A 16538-nucleotide genomic window follows, 5' to 3' on the forward strand; every position below is an offset into this window, starting at 1 on the left:
TGATGTTATAATGAACTTACATTTTTAAATCTAAAAAGTTGAATGACTAAATTCTTTAAAACAAAAATAGAGGAATTAAATTTTAAATTGTTGAAGAGTATGGTGGACATTGGCACAATGCAAGTTACCACGCCATGCCAACGTGTAACATTCCATCATGTTGACATGAAATCATGCATGCGCCACATGGGACAGAATCATTCACGCATGACACGTGTTCCGCGTCTTGACAATTCATGTGGAAAAAGAAAAGACTAATACTAATGATTTGTGTTGTTGAACTGATTATGTTCCATCTTAGCTTATGTATGATGACGTATTCATTTTTTTTCTTCTTTCATGTCAAAATTACATACCTAGTCACCTGAATTCTTGTCGCTATCTAAGGCCACTGGATAAACAAATCGTAAGAATAATGTAAACAATACTAATATCTAAACCCTAATTCTTTTATTATGAAAGTATACAGCATAATTCAATAAAAAATAATTATTCAAAGAAAATATTTTTTTTTTGTATATTAATCCATCTTGCTCTTACGTACGAATTATTTATCGCATAAAATTTTTGATAAGTTTTACAAATATAAACATGTATCTAATAATGGATAAACCTCATACGTAATATATATATAAATGGTGGGATTAAGCCTCATTAGTAGAAATTGCTAATAATAGAACTTGAAATTGAGTCATTAAAGTTCAAGGTCTCCACCCTGGTCAACTGAACCAATGCCTCGTTATCAAAATTTTATAAAATAAAATAATATGTGCATGGTAAATTTAAGCATATCCAAATTTACAGTATCACAATGCACACAATATGAATATATATATATTTGCTGAATCAAATAGGTAAATATATTAAGATAGAAAAAGGGCAATATATTTAATATAATATTTGATGAATTGACGTTCAATATACATCTGGTAATTTCAGTCAAATTCATACTAGTGGATATACATACATAACTAAACGCAAATAGTTTAGCAGCTAAGCTTAAATCTTAATTAGTAGTAAATTAGAAAGAGAGAGATAGTTCTTACAAATCACAAGGCTTGAGCTAAGCACACAACATGATCGACGAAATACTCCAAAGAAAGAAAGATCTTGTATAGCATCATGAGCAATCAGCCTTAAAACTTTTCTTTTTTTTAATTAAAAAAAATTCGAAGAGTGACTGCTCATGATGTTATATCATTTTTCATCAATGATGAGATCTCTTGTGTTTTTAATCTTTTTTCTTTTTATTTTTTTTCTTCTTCTAATAGTTCTAAATAAAGCCTAGTAATTCTCCTATCGGAAAAATCCAGCACCCAGAGCAGGTGGAGGTGCCCAGTAATCAGCTCCATTGTCACCACTCCATACTTCAAGCGTGCATGATACTGGAACCAAGCACAGCCCTCTACTCCTCAGGTCTTTCTTTGCTTCTTCTTTACAATCCTTCAAAATGGCCAAACAAAACAATAAATAAATAACTTTTTTATCATGCATAGTAAATAAGAAAGTAATCTATAAAGCTGAGAACGTCTTTTAACACTTGTAATCTTTATTGGTTATAAAGCTTTTCTCTTTCAAAATTCCCTCCCCCCAAGTTTCATTTTGAGGTAATGGATCCAATAAAGCTTAATTATTACCTGACCAAAACATTTTATGTAATCATTAAGCAATAAATACTATCTTATTTCTCCACGTACGCAGAGAGAGATTTTATTTTTATTGGGAAGGACGATGTAGTTTTTTTTCTTACAGATTGTTGTTGTTGGTGCCTCATGTTAGCTGATCCACTGCCCAAGTAAGGTAAGCTGAGAGCCTATTTTCAGGGAGAGAGGGAATTAAATTAATTGTGAGAGGCTGAATGAAACTTTAAACAGTGTGTGTGCTATCACTGTCACTGCTGGTTCATGGTTGTTTGCAAAAAAGAAAAGAAAAACATCACCTCAATTTGACTCTGAAGGAATCTGATGTACCCAATAGCTTCTGACAATACAGACGCTGTGTCAGTCTGCAAAAGAGATAAAATAAAAAAGCATATATTATACACCACACACCATTTTAAACCTTCAAAGTCGTATTTAATGGCTTTCTTTCTGTTTATGTTTCGCTGTGTGTGCTTGAAGTAAAGGAAGAAAAAAAAAAGACCTTCTTTATAGGTTTTCTGCATAAAGAATATAAATGTATTTATTCCATTAATTTCAATCAATCTGCAAAAAAAAAAAAATCTAAACTTTTGAGCCTTCATTGATTACACCTTATATTATACCTTCCCGAATGGAGAAACTAGCTGGTGAAGTGATGTAATCCTGTCTCCTAATTTTTCCTTCCTCACCTGTTGATAAATAAATTATTTTTGGTCACTAAAATATGTTGCTTCGATCGATAAAAGAATATTTATTTATTGAACATTACCTTTAAGGTAGATTGGGTTGCAGAAGGTTGAACCCTAGGCTTCTTCAATGGCCCCCCAGTTGCAGTGCTGTTACACTACATAGAAGAAGGAAAAGATGAGACTTTTGATTTTACAGCAATCTGCAACAAACCTGGTTTTTTTTTTAAACACTATTCATATCAACCAGCAGTTTGTACTTTGTACTTTACCAAACTACAACAATAGACTATGAATTTTAATATAAACTTCAAATATATATCAGCAGAAAAATGTTATTTATTCGATTTTGTTTGTTTGTTTTTTTTATTCCTCCCTCTTTCTTACCTCAGAAGACCGATCTGGCTGTGGCTGCCTCCCATGTTCAGCTTTGTTGCCTGAAAAATCCAACATGTTACTGCTGAAACTTGTGACACTGGACTTAGGTGATGAAGCAGCTGACGATATCTGGTGAAACCAAGCTGGTTTATTCGCCTGGTGATGATGAAAATCTTCACCTGCATGTCCATACACATAGCTGCTTGCAGAGTTTTCTTGTTTCACATCCACAACAGAATTAGCATTTGAGACTTGGTGTAACGCTTGAAACTGTCCTATATCACCCCCCTTTTCTTCTTCTCCTACCAATCCACCCCTAAAAAAAAACACTCGTCAGTAATAAATTAAAGATTGAACCCGGTAACATGCATGGTACATATGTATAACACAAAGCTTTCTTAAGAGAGAGAGAGAGAGAGAGAGTTACAAGAGAAGTTGACTCCATGACTCAGGAAGCTCCTGGTTATTATCATGCCAAGAAGGAACGGGAAGTGAAGAAGATGAAGAAGACGAAGAAGAAGAAGTGGGTGTGTGAGGGAAGAAAGTAGTGGGAGTAGGATGCAAGAAAGAAGAAGGTGCTGCCGCCACCGCCGCTGCTTGTTGATGATGATGAGTTGGTGGGCGCATGGTGTTGATGTTCCACCAGTTAGGGTTTCCGGCCATCAATTGCTGCACTGGTGAGCTCTGCAACACACCTCGGTTCATGGCCTTATGAATCTTATCTAAAGAAGAAGAAGAAGAAGAAGATGATGATGATGATCACTAGAAAACTTTCTCTTTTCCTCCTGGTTTTCCTTTCACTTTCCCTTTTATGAAACTACAACTCTCCCAAAACAAGTGTTTGTAGAAACTTTGAGAGCTCTTCTTCCCACTCCTTATTTATTTATTTATTAAAGGTGTATTTACTTGAAGGAATTTGAATCAATGGAGGTTTTTGGGAAAACTTTGTTTTTTTCTTTCTTTGATTTCTTTATTGCATTGCCTTTTTCTTTCTCCTTTTATTTTATGTTTTTCTTTACTCTCATTGCTTTTTTTTTTTTGGCCCTGCTTTTGCTTTATCTCAAAGTGGGTCAGAAAAGAAAAAGGTAGAAGCAATTCTCAATTTCTAATTATTCAATAAAACAACCTCAAATCATATTTAAAAGAATTAACCTACATAGCTAATACAACTTTTGGGACACCCTTTTTCATCATGTCTACCCATACCTAATTTGCTATCGATTACTACACATAAAAACATATACATTCGTATTATTGGGCAAGGCAGACTTCTTAAGTTTTTATTCACCTATATATGTTATGAATAAATTTTAAAAAATAATTTAATTTTTATATTTTTTTATCAAATTTAAATATTGTTACAATTTTAATTATGTTTTAATATGTTCAAATTTGAACATTCAATGTTAACAATCTCTTGGCCTAATAGTGACGAAAGTATAAAATTGTAGGTACAAACAATTGTCCTCTACACCTATTTATAATAAAATTAAACATTCAATTTTTTAATAAATAAATAAAATATAGTTTAATTAATACACAAAATCATGGATTACATAAAAGAAATATATATGGAAATAGAGAGGGGTAGCTACATAGGTTGCTCTACATCACAATCCATGGTGTGGGTATGGGCAAGTATGATTTCTAAGTTGAAATTAAGATTTGATTTGTCTTGTCTTAATATAGTGGTTTCCTTAATCATGAGCTTACAAACATTATCCATTTGGTTACTACATCCAATTTCCTGCTGGCTGTGTTTTGGTTTTGAATAAGCTACAATGTTGCTTAATGAGGGCAGACATTTTGGAAAATCCAAATGCTAACTATCGTATTAATTAAAACAACATTTCATAAACAAACATCTAATTATTGCATTCATTATCTGTGTACTTAGTGAAAACAATAAATTTTAAATAACAATTTCTTATACTTAATAACCTATAATCATACATCATTATATTTTTTTACATGTGAAACAATATTTCATATTTTAATAATTAAAGTTGGATAAATTAAATAGGTAATATTTAAATTTCAATATTTTTCAAGATTTTAGAATTTAGTCTTTTTTTTTTAAATTTCAAAATTTAGGACCAACTCTTAACACTGTTAATTTTTTTGTTAATTTTTTAATGTTATATTTTGAAATAAAAAAAACTTACTTGTTAGCCGTGCAATTAAAAGAATGACATTGTAATTAATCTGAATTTAATAAAAAAATTAACAATATTAATAATTTGACCTGAATTTTAAAATCTAATTACTAGAGAAATTGCATTCTTGAAAATAAAATATACAAAATTAATTTTTTAAATTTTCAAATAATGTAAAGACTTATAACATATTTTAACTTTTATTTTTTATAAAATATCAAAATAAAGTTAAGGTTAATAATTAATGACAGTTAACTTTGTAACATAATATTAATATCAAAAGTTAAATATTTACGCTTTTTAAAATTCTTATACGTATATATATTTTTAAATACGGATTAAATTCAAACGTAGAAATAGATGAGAAGCTTATGGTTATATATAAAAAAAAAGTTATTTATATATTTTAAAATATTTTATACGTAGAATGTTTGGGAGTAGAGTATATGTAGCGGTAGAAAATGACGTCATGATGATGGAAAGGAAATTATTATTATTATTATTATGAACAAACTGAAGGAAAATAGAGGGGAGGGTGTGTTTGGAATAATAAAATAGTAAACCGCTAAACGTGGGATAAATGAATGAAAAAATGTGAGCCGCCCGTGACCGCGAGAGGACCGACACGCCACACTTTTCAAGAGGTCAATGTCTAGGGCTTAGATAGATACCCCTATGCCAAGCTCTCGCCCCTCAGGGCCTTCAACAGAATGATTGCAATTTCCAACATGAATATTTTTTCCCCCTTTTTTTAAAGAAATATAAAAAAAATTAGGCTTGTTTACTTGATGGTATTATAACATTTTTTTCATTTTCTGGCCTAATTATTAGGCTTTTTTTTCATATATATGAAATAAAAATTAATTATTAAAATAGATGGAATTGTAGATTAATTAGTGAAATAGTTGAACTCGGCACCTGGGGCACCCAACTTCAATTTATCTTGAAATTGTAATAAAATTACAAGGGACCATTTGTGATATTATTCTTTTCTTTTAATTGAGCATAAGAATAGCTTGTTTCTATGTTTTGGACTAAAAGTGAAATAATATCACAAATGGTCCCTCATGAATTTATCAAATTTTCAAGATGAATTCTTAAAAAAATTAATTAGTAAAATAAATCTCATATTTACTTGTAGTTCTCATCAAATTCTTGGCTTGAAACCTATTAATATTGTATTGTAGCTTAAAAAAAACAATTAAAACTATATAACTAAAATTAGCTATTATGAAAGTTTGATAAGATGTGGGGACTATTTATGATATTTTCCCATTTTCATTTGAGCTCAAAAAACATATAGAAGGCTTCACCTAGAGGTGCCGGCTTCAACTTTTTCACTAATTAATGTACAACTCGATTTATTTTATTAATTAATCTTTTCATTTCATATATAGGGAATAAAAACCCAAATTATTTTATTTATACTTGTATGCAATTGATTTTCTTTATTTTATTTCACACTTCTATTTTTAGGAATAAATGTTTGTTTTTTTAGGGGAGAGGTGGGTGGATAGTCAGTTTGGTTTTATTTTACATACTAAGTGATCGAATAATTGATATATCCTTTAACAAATATTGATATAAAAAAATTATATTTAAAGAAATATATTTTTATGAATTATAATAATAAGATAAAATTTGAATAATAAATAGAATTAATGAAACTAAACTTTAAAGGATAAATACTTTTAACTATCAAGGTATGAAATAACATAATAATTAATGTTAATTAAAATGGTATTGTAATAAAAAACAAGATATCCTCTTGGAATTAATGAGATTATTCCATGACAAACATTCCCTTAGATACGCATTTCAACGCTGCAAACAAACAAGCATAAAAAAAAAAAAAGACCCCTTAAATCCTGAGCTAATCTGACAATCTACTTAACCACCAAACAACAAAGAATGGAACAAACACCTCTCTCTTGTCTTCTGCTTCATTCTTTTGTATTCTCTCCTTTGCTTGTTTGATAGCAACACTAAAAATGAATAATATCGATTAAAATTTTATTAATTTAAAACAATTAAAATCATTTTCAAATTATAATATTATGTATTAAAATGTAAAATGAATTATTTAATTTTTATGGTACAAATTTAGAAAAACTGATATTGACGTTTTTCAATTGGCATATGAATCACCTGCTGCACCTTGTTGTTTAATTAAGGCAAGCTGTAAATATATATTGAATTAATAAATATTAATGGAAATTTTGGTTTATTGGGGTAGGACGCAATTTTTTTTTTAAAAATTGAGTTTGAAGGTTTGGGTAAATTATATTGTGGATGTTTTTTTTTTCTATTTAAATACTATATCATTTATGAGTAAGTTTGGATATATTTTAATTATTTTTTATTGTATTTAAGATTAGTTAATTTTAATGATAATTATTTGGATACATATTATCATTTGTATTTAGGTATAATGGTAATACACGTTACTGATAAAGGATGAGAAGGATGGATGTGAAAGCGGATCGTAAAGTTAGTCGAAGTCACGAATTTGACTTAGGGCTCTAGACGTTTGGGAAAAAACTTAGATTTTGACACAACCTGAAACAAAATTGAATCCAAGTCAGATAAAACAATTAAAATAAATAACTAAAATAAAACAATAAATCAAAAATTAAGGAAGCGAATAAAGAAGATAAATGAAAAGATAGAACGTGGTGTGTAGAAGTCCTAAGAAGCCTTGGAAACACGAATAATCTCAAACGGCTCTAATTTTCCCTCCAAGATAGAAACCTTAGCAAGAAAAAGTTTGAAGATGCTCCCCACAATCTAAAAAGATTGTTAAAACTTTCCAAAAGAAACTCAAGAAAAATTTGTCTGAATTGTGTACAATGGAAAGGCTTATATATAGGCTAGCTCAATAAAATAAAACTCTTAAGTATACTAGAACTCTAATTTAATAGATGATAAATACAATACTGGGCTCATATATAATAAAAATTAAGCCTAAAACCCAAACTGTAACAGCCAAATTTTTTAGTGGTGTCGGAAACAGTGATTCGAGATCACTAAATCCGACGAGTAAGTTTAGAAATTTTAACAAATAATAATTATAGGCCAAGCGCGAACTTAAAAGAATTATTTTTAATTAGTGAATTTTGCGATTTTAAAAGAATTAATCAGGTAAATTTGATTGAAAACGAGGTATCGAGACCTTGGATTTATAAACCGAGCCATAAATATTTTTATAAATATTTATGGAGTGTTATTAAGTTAGTATTAAAGTTTCGCTAGAAAATTTTAACATTTGGTTAGTCAATTAATTAAAAAGGACTAAATTGAAAATAGTGCGAAATTTGTTAAATTGTGATTAAATAGTTTAAGTGATTAAAAAGGAGGGATTTAAAAGGCAATTGGACCCAAATTGTATGGGCTGGACGGTTGGGCAAGAAAATCAGCAAAAAAGACAAGGAGAAACAAGGGCAAAATGGGAAATTTTGTAAATTAAACATATAAAAGACAAATTTGAAAAATCTAGAGATATCATCATTTTTCTTCAGCAAAAACACCATGGGAGGTCTGAAAGCTGCTGGTTTTTCATACTTTGACATATGTGAGTTCAATTCTTACCCTTTTCTTTGAGATTTTTATGTTTTTGTGACTTTTACAATTAGGTCCAAGTGTTTAATTCATTAGTTTTTGATTTTATGAACAAAATTAAAAGCTATCATTGATAAGTGTTAGCTGTTTATGATGAAATAAAATGAATTTGAACCTTTGATTTTGTTGTTTGATGATTTTATCAAGTAATTTCAATAGATATTTGATTTTAGGACCTAATTGTGAAAAAGTTGTGAATTAAGGTTTAGTGTTAAAATTCTGAATAGTTTAGAATGATGGAATAAAATGTTAATTGAGAAAAATTAGCTTAATAGATGGGTTAATTGAGCAAGGACTGAATTGCATGACCTTTGAAATTTAGAGGAAAAATGGTAGTAAACATCTTGAACTAAAACAATATTGGACAGCAGAAGTAGACTAACTTTGAAAAATCACCATAAATTGTATAAATCGAATTAGAAGATGAATAAAATATGAAATTAAAGATTATTAAGTCTAGTTTTTCATAGAAGAAGCGGTTTAAGCAATGGATTTGTAAATTATGAGATATAATGAATTTTGTGAGACAATGTTAGAATGAATTCGGGTTCCCCTGTTTTGACTTTGTAAAATCACCAAAAATTGGAGAAAATTAATTAGAGTCTCAAATTTATATGCTTAGAATCCTTAATGAGTCTATTTTTAATATAAATCAATGGGAACATTATCCGAGTTTTGTACTGTGATATAATTAATTTTTAGTGAAGAGAGGTCAGAACTGTTGGATAGTGAAACAGGGGAAACTTAAATGAATAAACTGTACTAATTGGCTAAACAAAAAATTCTTAAAATTTTATGGTGGAATGATATGTGAGTCTAGTTTTAGATAAAATTTACGGATCTCAATTTTGAGCTCTGTAGCTCGAATAGTAAATAATTGAGTGACTATGACTCGTATGAACAGATTAATGTGAGCATTAATAAGTAAATTATAAAATCGCACTTACAAGAATGTTATATACATTAAGGATGTGGAATGGAGAGGAGGAGGAGAAAAAAATATATATGAATATTCAGTTAGCATGGCTAATTTGCATGTTTTAAGCTCATGGACTAAATTGAATAAAAGTAAAACTTTAGGGGGTAATTTTGTAAAAATGTCAAAAATGACTAAATTGAAGGGAATAAATTGTTTTATTATCTAAATTAATAAATTGAATAAAATTATCAATTTAAGATTGGGTGAAATTTGGGAAAATGGTAAATTACCAATATTCCCCTAAATTTGGGTATTTCTGCAATTTAGTCAGGTAGGTTCGGATACTCTGAATGAGCATGTAAATATGAAAATTTAAGTATTGTATCATATTTTAAATGATATTTTGAATTGAATATATAAAAAGGATGTTACATGAAACATGAAAATGAATACTAAATAGTATATGTTAATTGAAATTATTTTGAAAATTTCGGTAATGCCTCGTATCCTATCCCGGTCTCAAGTACGGGTATGGGGTATTACACAAACCCAATATGATTTAAACTCGAATTAAAAGACCGAAACTCGTAATTCCTGTCATAATCCCGTTCAGAAATTCTGCTCGCACAGACTTCACTAAAATGGTCATAACTTAAGCTCCCGAACTCAAAATCGAGTGATTCAAAATGTGTTTTGAAGCTAAGAGATAGATCTTAAAACGTCATGAAGACATCTCAACCCAGAAATGTCAGGATCATATCCAAAAAGTCATCGCAAGTCTTTTGATTTCCCAAGCCTGAAAATGGGCAATTTTGGTGATTGTAATCTAATAAATTTCATCTCATTCGTGCATATATCAGTTACACTTTCAAGTGTAAAACTCAAATTCGACCATTGAATATGACATTATTAAAAGGGACAACTATGAACCCGAAAATAATTAATTTTTATAGACCATAAAAGATATGAAAGCAGAGACATCGTTAAGGTGTCAAGCAATGACCCTACCCCTAACCCCTAACGACAAATATGTCTTTTTTTTTGTGTGTGTGTGTGAATAAAATAAAACATTTTACAAAAAATTAGAAAGAGTCTAAAGGAGAAACTACATATAACTGTAAGCCTTCCCCTCTGTCAAAAGCCAACTTGGCAATGTGGTCAACTTCAACGTTATCTTCTCTAGGGACATGTTCAATTGACCAATTCTCCACACTCTGCAAAAGTTGAGTTATACGTCTGATTATTGCTGAATTTAACCGCTTTGACAATACTTTCTTGATAGCTTCAATAACTTCCATGTTATCTGTTTGCACCAATATCTTGTCATGTTATTTTTTTTGCACCAATGCCACACCATAAAAAATGCCCTACAATTCAACTTAAAAAACCGAACATTTCGCCAATCTACGATTAAACCCAAGGATCCAGTTCCCATTGTAATCTCTCAAAACTCCTTTTGTAGCAGCGCATGCATACTGTGTTGATCTTAATAGCTCCATTGGTTTTTAAATGAATCCACCCTTTTATTTCCACCATCTCCTCCCCAAGACTTGTCTTACAGAATCTCCTCATTTACAAGCAGAAATGAATTTATAAATTTCAAATTAATATAACAGTAAAATTATACTTTGATGACTAAAATTTTATTATTTAACCATCAACTTTAAAATAATTTTTTTAACTTCACCCTACCCCACGTATATATGTTAAATTAAAACATTCATATCGAAATAAACAGTTAATGTGATGTTTCAAACCTCAAATCGGCATTGGCCATGTTGTAGTTTTGTTTGAACTCCAATAATATTACCCCATCAAAGGTTTGTTTTTTTCTTTCCCTTTTTTGGGGTTCCATACTGGTTCGTGCTTTGAGCATTGGATTCCTCAAATCACATGCTTTTGTACTAATAAATTTAGCAATTAAGATTAATTAAAGCCATAATTATTCTTCTATGTGATCCCAAGACCGCTTCTGTATAAATTTATAATAAATGCCTGCCTGCCTACCCTAAAACCCTCACCTCCATTTCTTATTTCAAAGGCCTAAACCAAACAAAAGGAGGGGAAATCTATAATTAGTAGGTGAAATTTTCACCTAATTATAATTAAAGGTTAAAACAGTTTTAGACTAGAAACGTAATTTTAATTTTATATACAACTAAATTATATCACACCTATTATTGATATAGATGAATAATAATATTTTAAAGCATTAATCACGAATTTGCTTATCTTTTTTAACTAAATGTCAACAAATGAATAGAAATTAAAAAGATTAAATTAATTTTGTTGCTAATCTATACTGTGTTTTATCAATGTTGATGTTACCCTCAATCCAATCAGCAATTCAACCGTAATCAAAATAAGTTATACTATTTCGAGAATATTTTAGTCTTTTTATTTTAACAAAAATCAATAAAAATATGCATATGGTAAGATTTGAACTCGCACCCATTACATTACTAAAATATTAAATTTACTACTCAATTAAAGTTTTATTTTGATGTATTTATGCATTTTTATTTTAACATGTACAATTTATTATTTACACTATTGTATATATTAATAATGTTGTTAATTGAATTTGTGTTACAAGTCAACTCGTCATTAACTCATAATTGATGACAAAATCATTATAAATAATTGCAGTGCATTTGGTATTATTTATTTAATGTATTTAGTTTTGTTTTACTCATAATTTAATCTAATTATTTTATTTCAATATCATACATATTGTGATTAATTAGTTTCAAACCATATATTTTATTGTTTATTAAATATTATTTTTAAATACTCATCTATATTTTAAATTCGTAATTTAAACACGTATACACCACATTATATATATTAACTGAGATTTTTGCTTAGGTGTCTAAATAAGGTTTAAGTTGCATTATTTAGGTTGAAAATAATTGTAATATACGTTTATATTAAACATCTTTCAGCTTTGTTGGCTTGAATTGCACGCACTTCAAAGAATCCAATCAATCTTACATATACAATTATTTTTTTTCTTCGGCCAAAATACAAATTGAATTTCTTAGGTATGGTTTAAATACATTTTCATCATCGTTTTTTAAAAATTGCAGACCAGAAATTTAATGTTGGAACCTTTGGACATAAGCTAACTTTGTCGTGCATAGGGATGAAATAGGAAAGGCCGGCCATGGAGCAGGTGGAATTAAAACTACAGAAAGCACTTAATCTCTTAATACAAGCAAAGCCAGTTGCATCCTGAAACTGGTAAAAGATTTTCCAAGGTCCTCTGAAAATTTATAAAAGTTCCAAGATAAAATTATAAAATTATCTTTTGGCTTTCAAAGAATGTATAGTTCAAATATGTTCCCCTTAATATTTTTTTTTTTATTTTTATTTTTTGCCTTTGTCCCCGTCCACAATGTAAAATTGTGAGTGTGTCATCAATTTTCTCTGTTAGAGTAGCTAAAATTGCTAGAGAATCATTAACAAGATCTTTCCTTTCCGAATCGTTCACAAGATTCAGCAACAAAGGAACAACCATAAATGCAAGAACCCTCCAACGGGTGCACTAGGGGTCCAAAAATCGCAACCAATGCATTTCGCTTGCAAGGATGGTTTTCATTCATAACTAATTTTACTAATTTTAAACCTTATGTTGGGATGATGATCAAGATATTCATTGCCCCACATGTGGTCTGGATTCGAATCATGTTAATTGCGTTGTTGTTAAAGGTTTTACCCTCCTTTTATAATTAAAAAAACTTTACTAATTCTAAAATGACTTAAGGATTTTCATCCATCAAAACCAATTCTCCTCAAGCGAAGTGCTTAATATAACATGGAGGAGGAAGATTCAAACTATGCCTTTTGGAGTTGGGAGAAGAAGAAGAAGAAGAAAAAAGAAAAAAAAAACTTTATCATCACACTGTTAATAGTAGTTAATAGTTAAGTAATTATAACATAATAAATCAATCATATAATAATCATATGATAACTTTTTTAAATTTAACAACAAAAATATAATTTAAACCATATATATTATTATTAAACTTGTAACTTTTCTAATCAAAATCTGATTGAAGACTTCCATTATTATTTTTATTTTTATGGGATATATCCATAAAGAAAAAAAATGAAAATATATTAAATCTACATTTAACACATGTAAGTTATTTAATAAAGAAAATGTGGTTATCAGAAAACATGTTTTTCTATAAAACTAAAAAAAAAAAAACATAAATGCCCTTGAAAGTAACATTTAAATGTTTTTTTCAGTCATTATGAATTAGTATCACAATTAACCAACTAAGTTAGGGTTTCGTATGCAACATAAAGTGTTAAAAATAATGACCGACAATATTAAAATAAGCAAATGTGGGTAAAGTTATTAAAAAGGAGGAGGAAGAAAATCAACCGCTCTCAATATGGATAATTAATCAGATTTCTCCCTTTCTTTTTTCTTATATATCCAACTAAAATACTGATCCCAATACGTTCTCACACCAAGCTTTTCTTTTCCCTTTTATTTATTTATTTATTTTAATCCTTGTTTTTTTGTCTTCTTATATATATATATAATTATAATTTCCACTTTGTTGTTTTTCTCCCACTCAATCAGTTATATTGTTTTTTAATTCTATATAAGAATAAATGAATTTGTGGTTCATTAATTTTGCACTATCTTTTTCATATAGCTTTCATGTGTTGGAAAGTAAGTCTGCTAAATTAGAATAAGTCAAAGGGCAAAGGCAAATAAATAGAGAAACATAATTGCATCCAACTTTATTAGTTATGAGACAAGTGTTTTTTTAGTGTCATTTTCCTAAACTTTAGAAAAGCTTTTATATTCATGCCTTTAGATTTTGCACACTAAATTCTAAAATTCATTTAAAAAAAAAATTGTTATTTGATCATATAAGATGTTCCATCTTATTTTTAAAAAAAAATTAAGATAATTATTTGTCAATATCATATGTGTATGCTTTTTTTATTAAATTTAAAATGAATGAATCTACGTAAAGAATAATTTGAAATTAATTGAATTTAATAATGTGCATATATAAAATCTTGTGTTAAAACTGAAAAGCAAATTAAATTAAAAAAATGGAAGTTATACATGATTTTGTATGTTTGTAGATGATAACAATGTTCATTAATGTTGGTTTCTATATGTGAATAATGCTTAAAATCCAATCATTATTTCTTTGATGACGATTTTAGCTTTTAGATTGAAACACCTTGGTTAAGAAAAGAAAAGAAAAGGAAAGGAAAGGACAGGAAAGGAAGAAAGTGGGTGGTTGTGGTAGTTGGATTTTATTTTTTTCAATTCTAAAATAAAATTTATTATTTTTTGTATAATAAGGAGGGGATAATAATATTAGAATTTAAATCCTAACCTTTGGGATAAAAATACGGGAGGGTTTTTTTTTAAAGTGTGGGAGCTTTAATCATTGCTTCCACATTGTGTTGGTCATTAAATACAAAACTATAAATTCTAGTCTCACAAAATTTGTCCCATTACAATATATATTATTCATACATGTGACTTCCAATATTGATTCTAGAGTGTTTGGGAAAATTTACAAGGTTTTGAGAGGATTTTGGTATAGTGTTAGGGTAATCCCAAACATTTTTATGAGCTGGAATTAATTAATAAATATTTGGAAAATTAAATTATGATTTTATAAGGTATTTTTAATATAATTTTACCATTTAATAGCGACTTGACCAGTACTTTATTTGCTAAAATTTAAATAAAAACTTTTATATTTTTTTGTTATCAAATTTTTTCTTAGTACGTTATATGATTTAATTGATTGATTTGACAGGACTTGAATGAGATAATCACTATAATAATACACATTAATATTATTAATTCTACTTATAAATTTGAATCAAATTTAAAATATAATATTTTAAATACCAATTCAACTTGGATTAGTATTTAATGAATATATGCTTTTATATAAATTTAATGAAAATATAATTTTAAGAATATGGTGGTGGCTGTAAATTGACGGGGAAGGAAGGATATTTCAGTAAAAAGGCCCCATCGCCCGTGTGTTCTTTAAACATGGGATAATGATGGGTTTAGCCGAGTGTTGGGTCAAAATCAATTCATAATTCAAAATGCCATCATTAGATCCAACGGTGGACGATCGCTGAAGTTTAAGCAGATTAGTGCCCAAGCGAAGTACGAAAGCAAAAAAGGGAAACTTATTGACCTCACATGCCAGATCACGTGACTGATGGCCCATTAACACCGATGGGTCACTGGCCCACATCTTCTACACGTGTGAACTACTGAACCAAGCATGTAACCTTTTTAAAGATAAAAGAAAAAAAAATCAAGTAATGTAAATCGATATATATTTTATTAGAAAAATTTAAGAAAATAAATAATATTTTCAAATTAAAAAAATAAAGTTTACCCAATAATGAAATTTTTTTCCTAGTTAAAGTTAACGTTATTATTTCTTTAAAAATAAAAATGTGATGTAAAAAGTGGAAAATTTTCTGGATACCTTAATTAGGTTTTAGTAATAACGAAAATATTAATTAGAATATTTGAACTCAAATTACAAGATAAGAAAAATTAGATTCATGAAATAAAATAAATAAATATTGTTCAATAAATATGCCTATATTTGTATTTTTCTTTAAAGTAAAAAAAAAGGTTTGGATTCTCCATGTGCTAAAATCCACTAATCTTGCAATTTGTTTTTGACCGCTTAAAAATAAGTCAACACAGATTCATTTATTGACTTAATATAAAAAAAGGTGCATGTTCATGCACAACTAAATTGTTTAAAAAATGGGGAATAAAATGTCAGAGTTCAATTGGATGGAGTTGTCCACTAAATTGGCATAAAAACACAAAATGGGATTAGTCAGATATCCAAACTCTGTTTTCATCTTTATTATTTAAAACATTTTGTATTATCTTTTTCAATAATATAGTAATTATGCTTATATAACAAGCTTGAAGCTTCTATTCTGCTCCCTCCTTTTTTTTTTTCATAATTTTTGTATTATAAGTTTAATTGGAAAGAATAACATGCACCTAAATCTACCAATTTAAGTAATTTTTAACCATCAAAAATGTTACATAATAATAAATTTAATTTTTAATATTTACATCTTTTATTACCTTTATTTTTTT

At 28.5% G+C, this 16538-nt stretch overlaps 1 protein-coding gene across 1 annotated transcript; it reads right to left on the reverse strand.

The window, feature by feature from the left end:
• Window positions 1-869: 869 nt before the first annotated feature.
• On the reverse strand, window positions 870-3687 carry LOC107958746 (transcription factor bHLH68). Its single transcript, XM_016894595.2, has 7 exons — window positions 3132-3687; window positions 2714-3020; window positions 2410-2484; window positions 2264-2329; window positions 1940-2005; window positions 1751-1813; window positions 870-1443 (listed from the first exon to the last, which is right to left on the reverse strand). Exons 1-7 carry the CDS (start codon window positions 3407-3409, stop codon window positions 1297-1299), a joined length of 1002 nt encoding a protein of 333 aa, XP_016750084.2. The 5' UTR covers window positions 3410-3687; the 3' UTR covers window positions 870-1296.
• Between the last annotated feature and the right edge of the window lie 12851 nt (window positions 3688-16538).

This window comes from Gossypium hirsutum, chromosome A05 (assembly GCF_007990345.1).
Source record: "Gossypium hirsutum isolate 1008001.06 chromosome A05, Gossypium_hirsutum_v2.1, whole genome shotgun sequence".
Lineage (NCBI taxonomy): Eukaryota > Viridiplantae > Streptophyta > Magnoliopsida > Malvales > Malvaceae > Gossypium > Gossypium hirsutum.

What these genes read in the sequence shown, in the direction of transcription:
- LOC107958746 (XM_016894595.2), bottom strand. Translation starts at nt 3,409, where the DNA reads ATGAACCGAGGTGTGTTGCAGAGCTCACCAGTGCAGCAATTGATGGCC. An exon ending in AGCCAGATCGGTCTTCTGAG is followed by an intron (nt 2,485 to 2,713) that starts GTAAGAAAGAGG and finishes TCTTCTATGTAG; the next exon opens with TGTAACAGCACTGCAACTGG. An exon ending in TCCTTCAGAGTCAAATTGAG is followed by an intron (nt 1,814 to 1,939) that starts GTGATGTTTTTC and finishes CCCTGAAAATAG; the next exon opens with GCTCTCAGCTTACCTTACTT.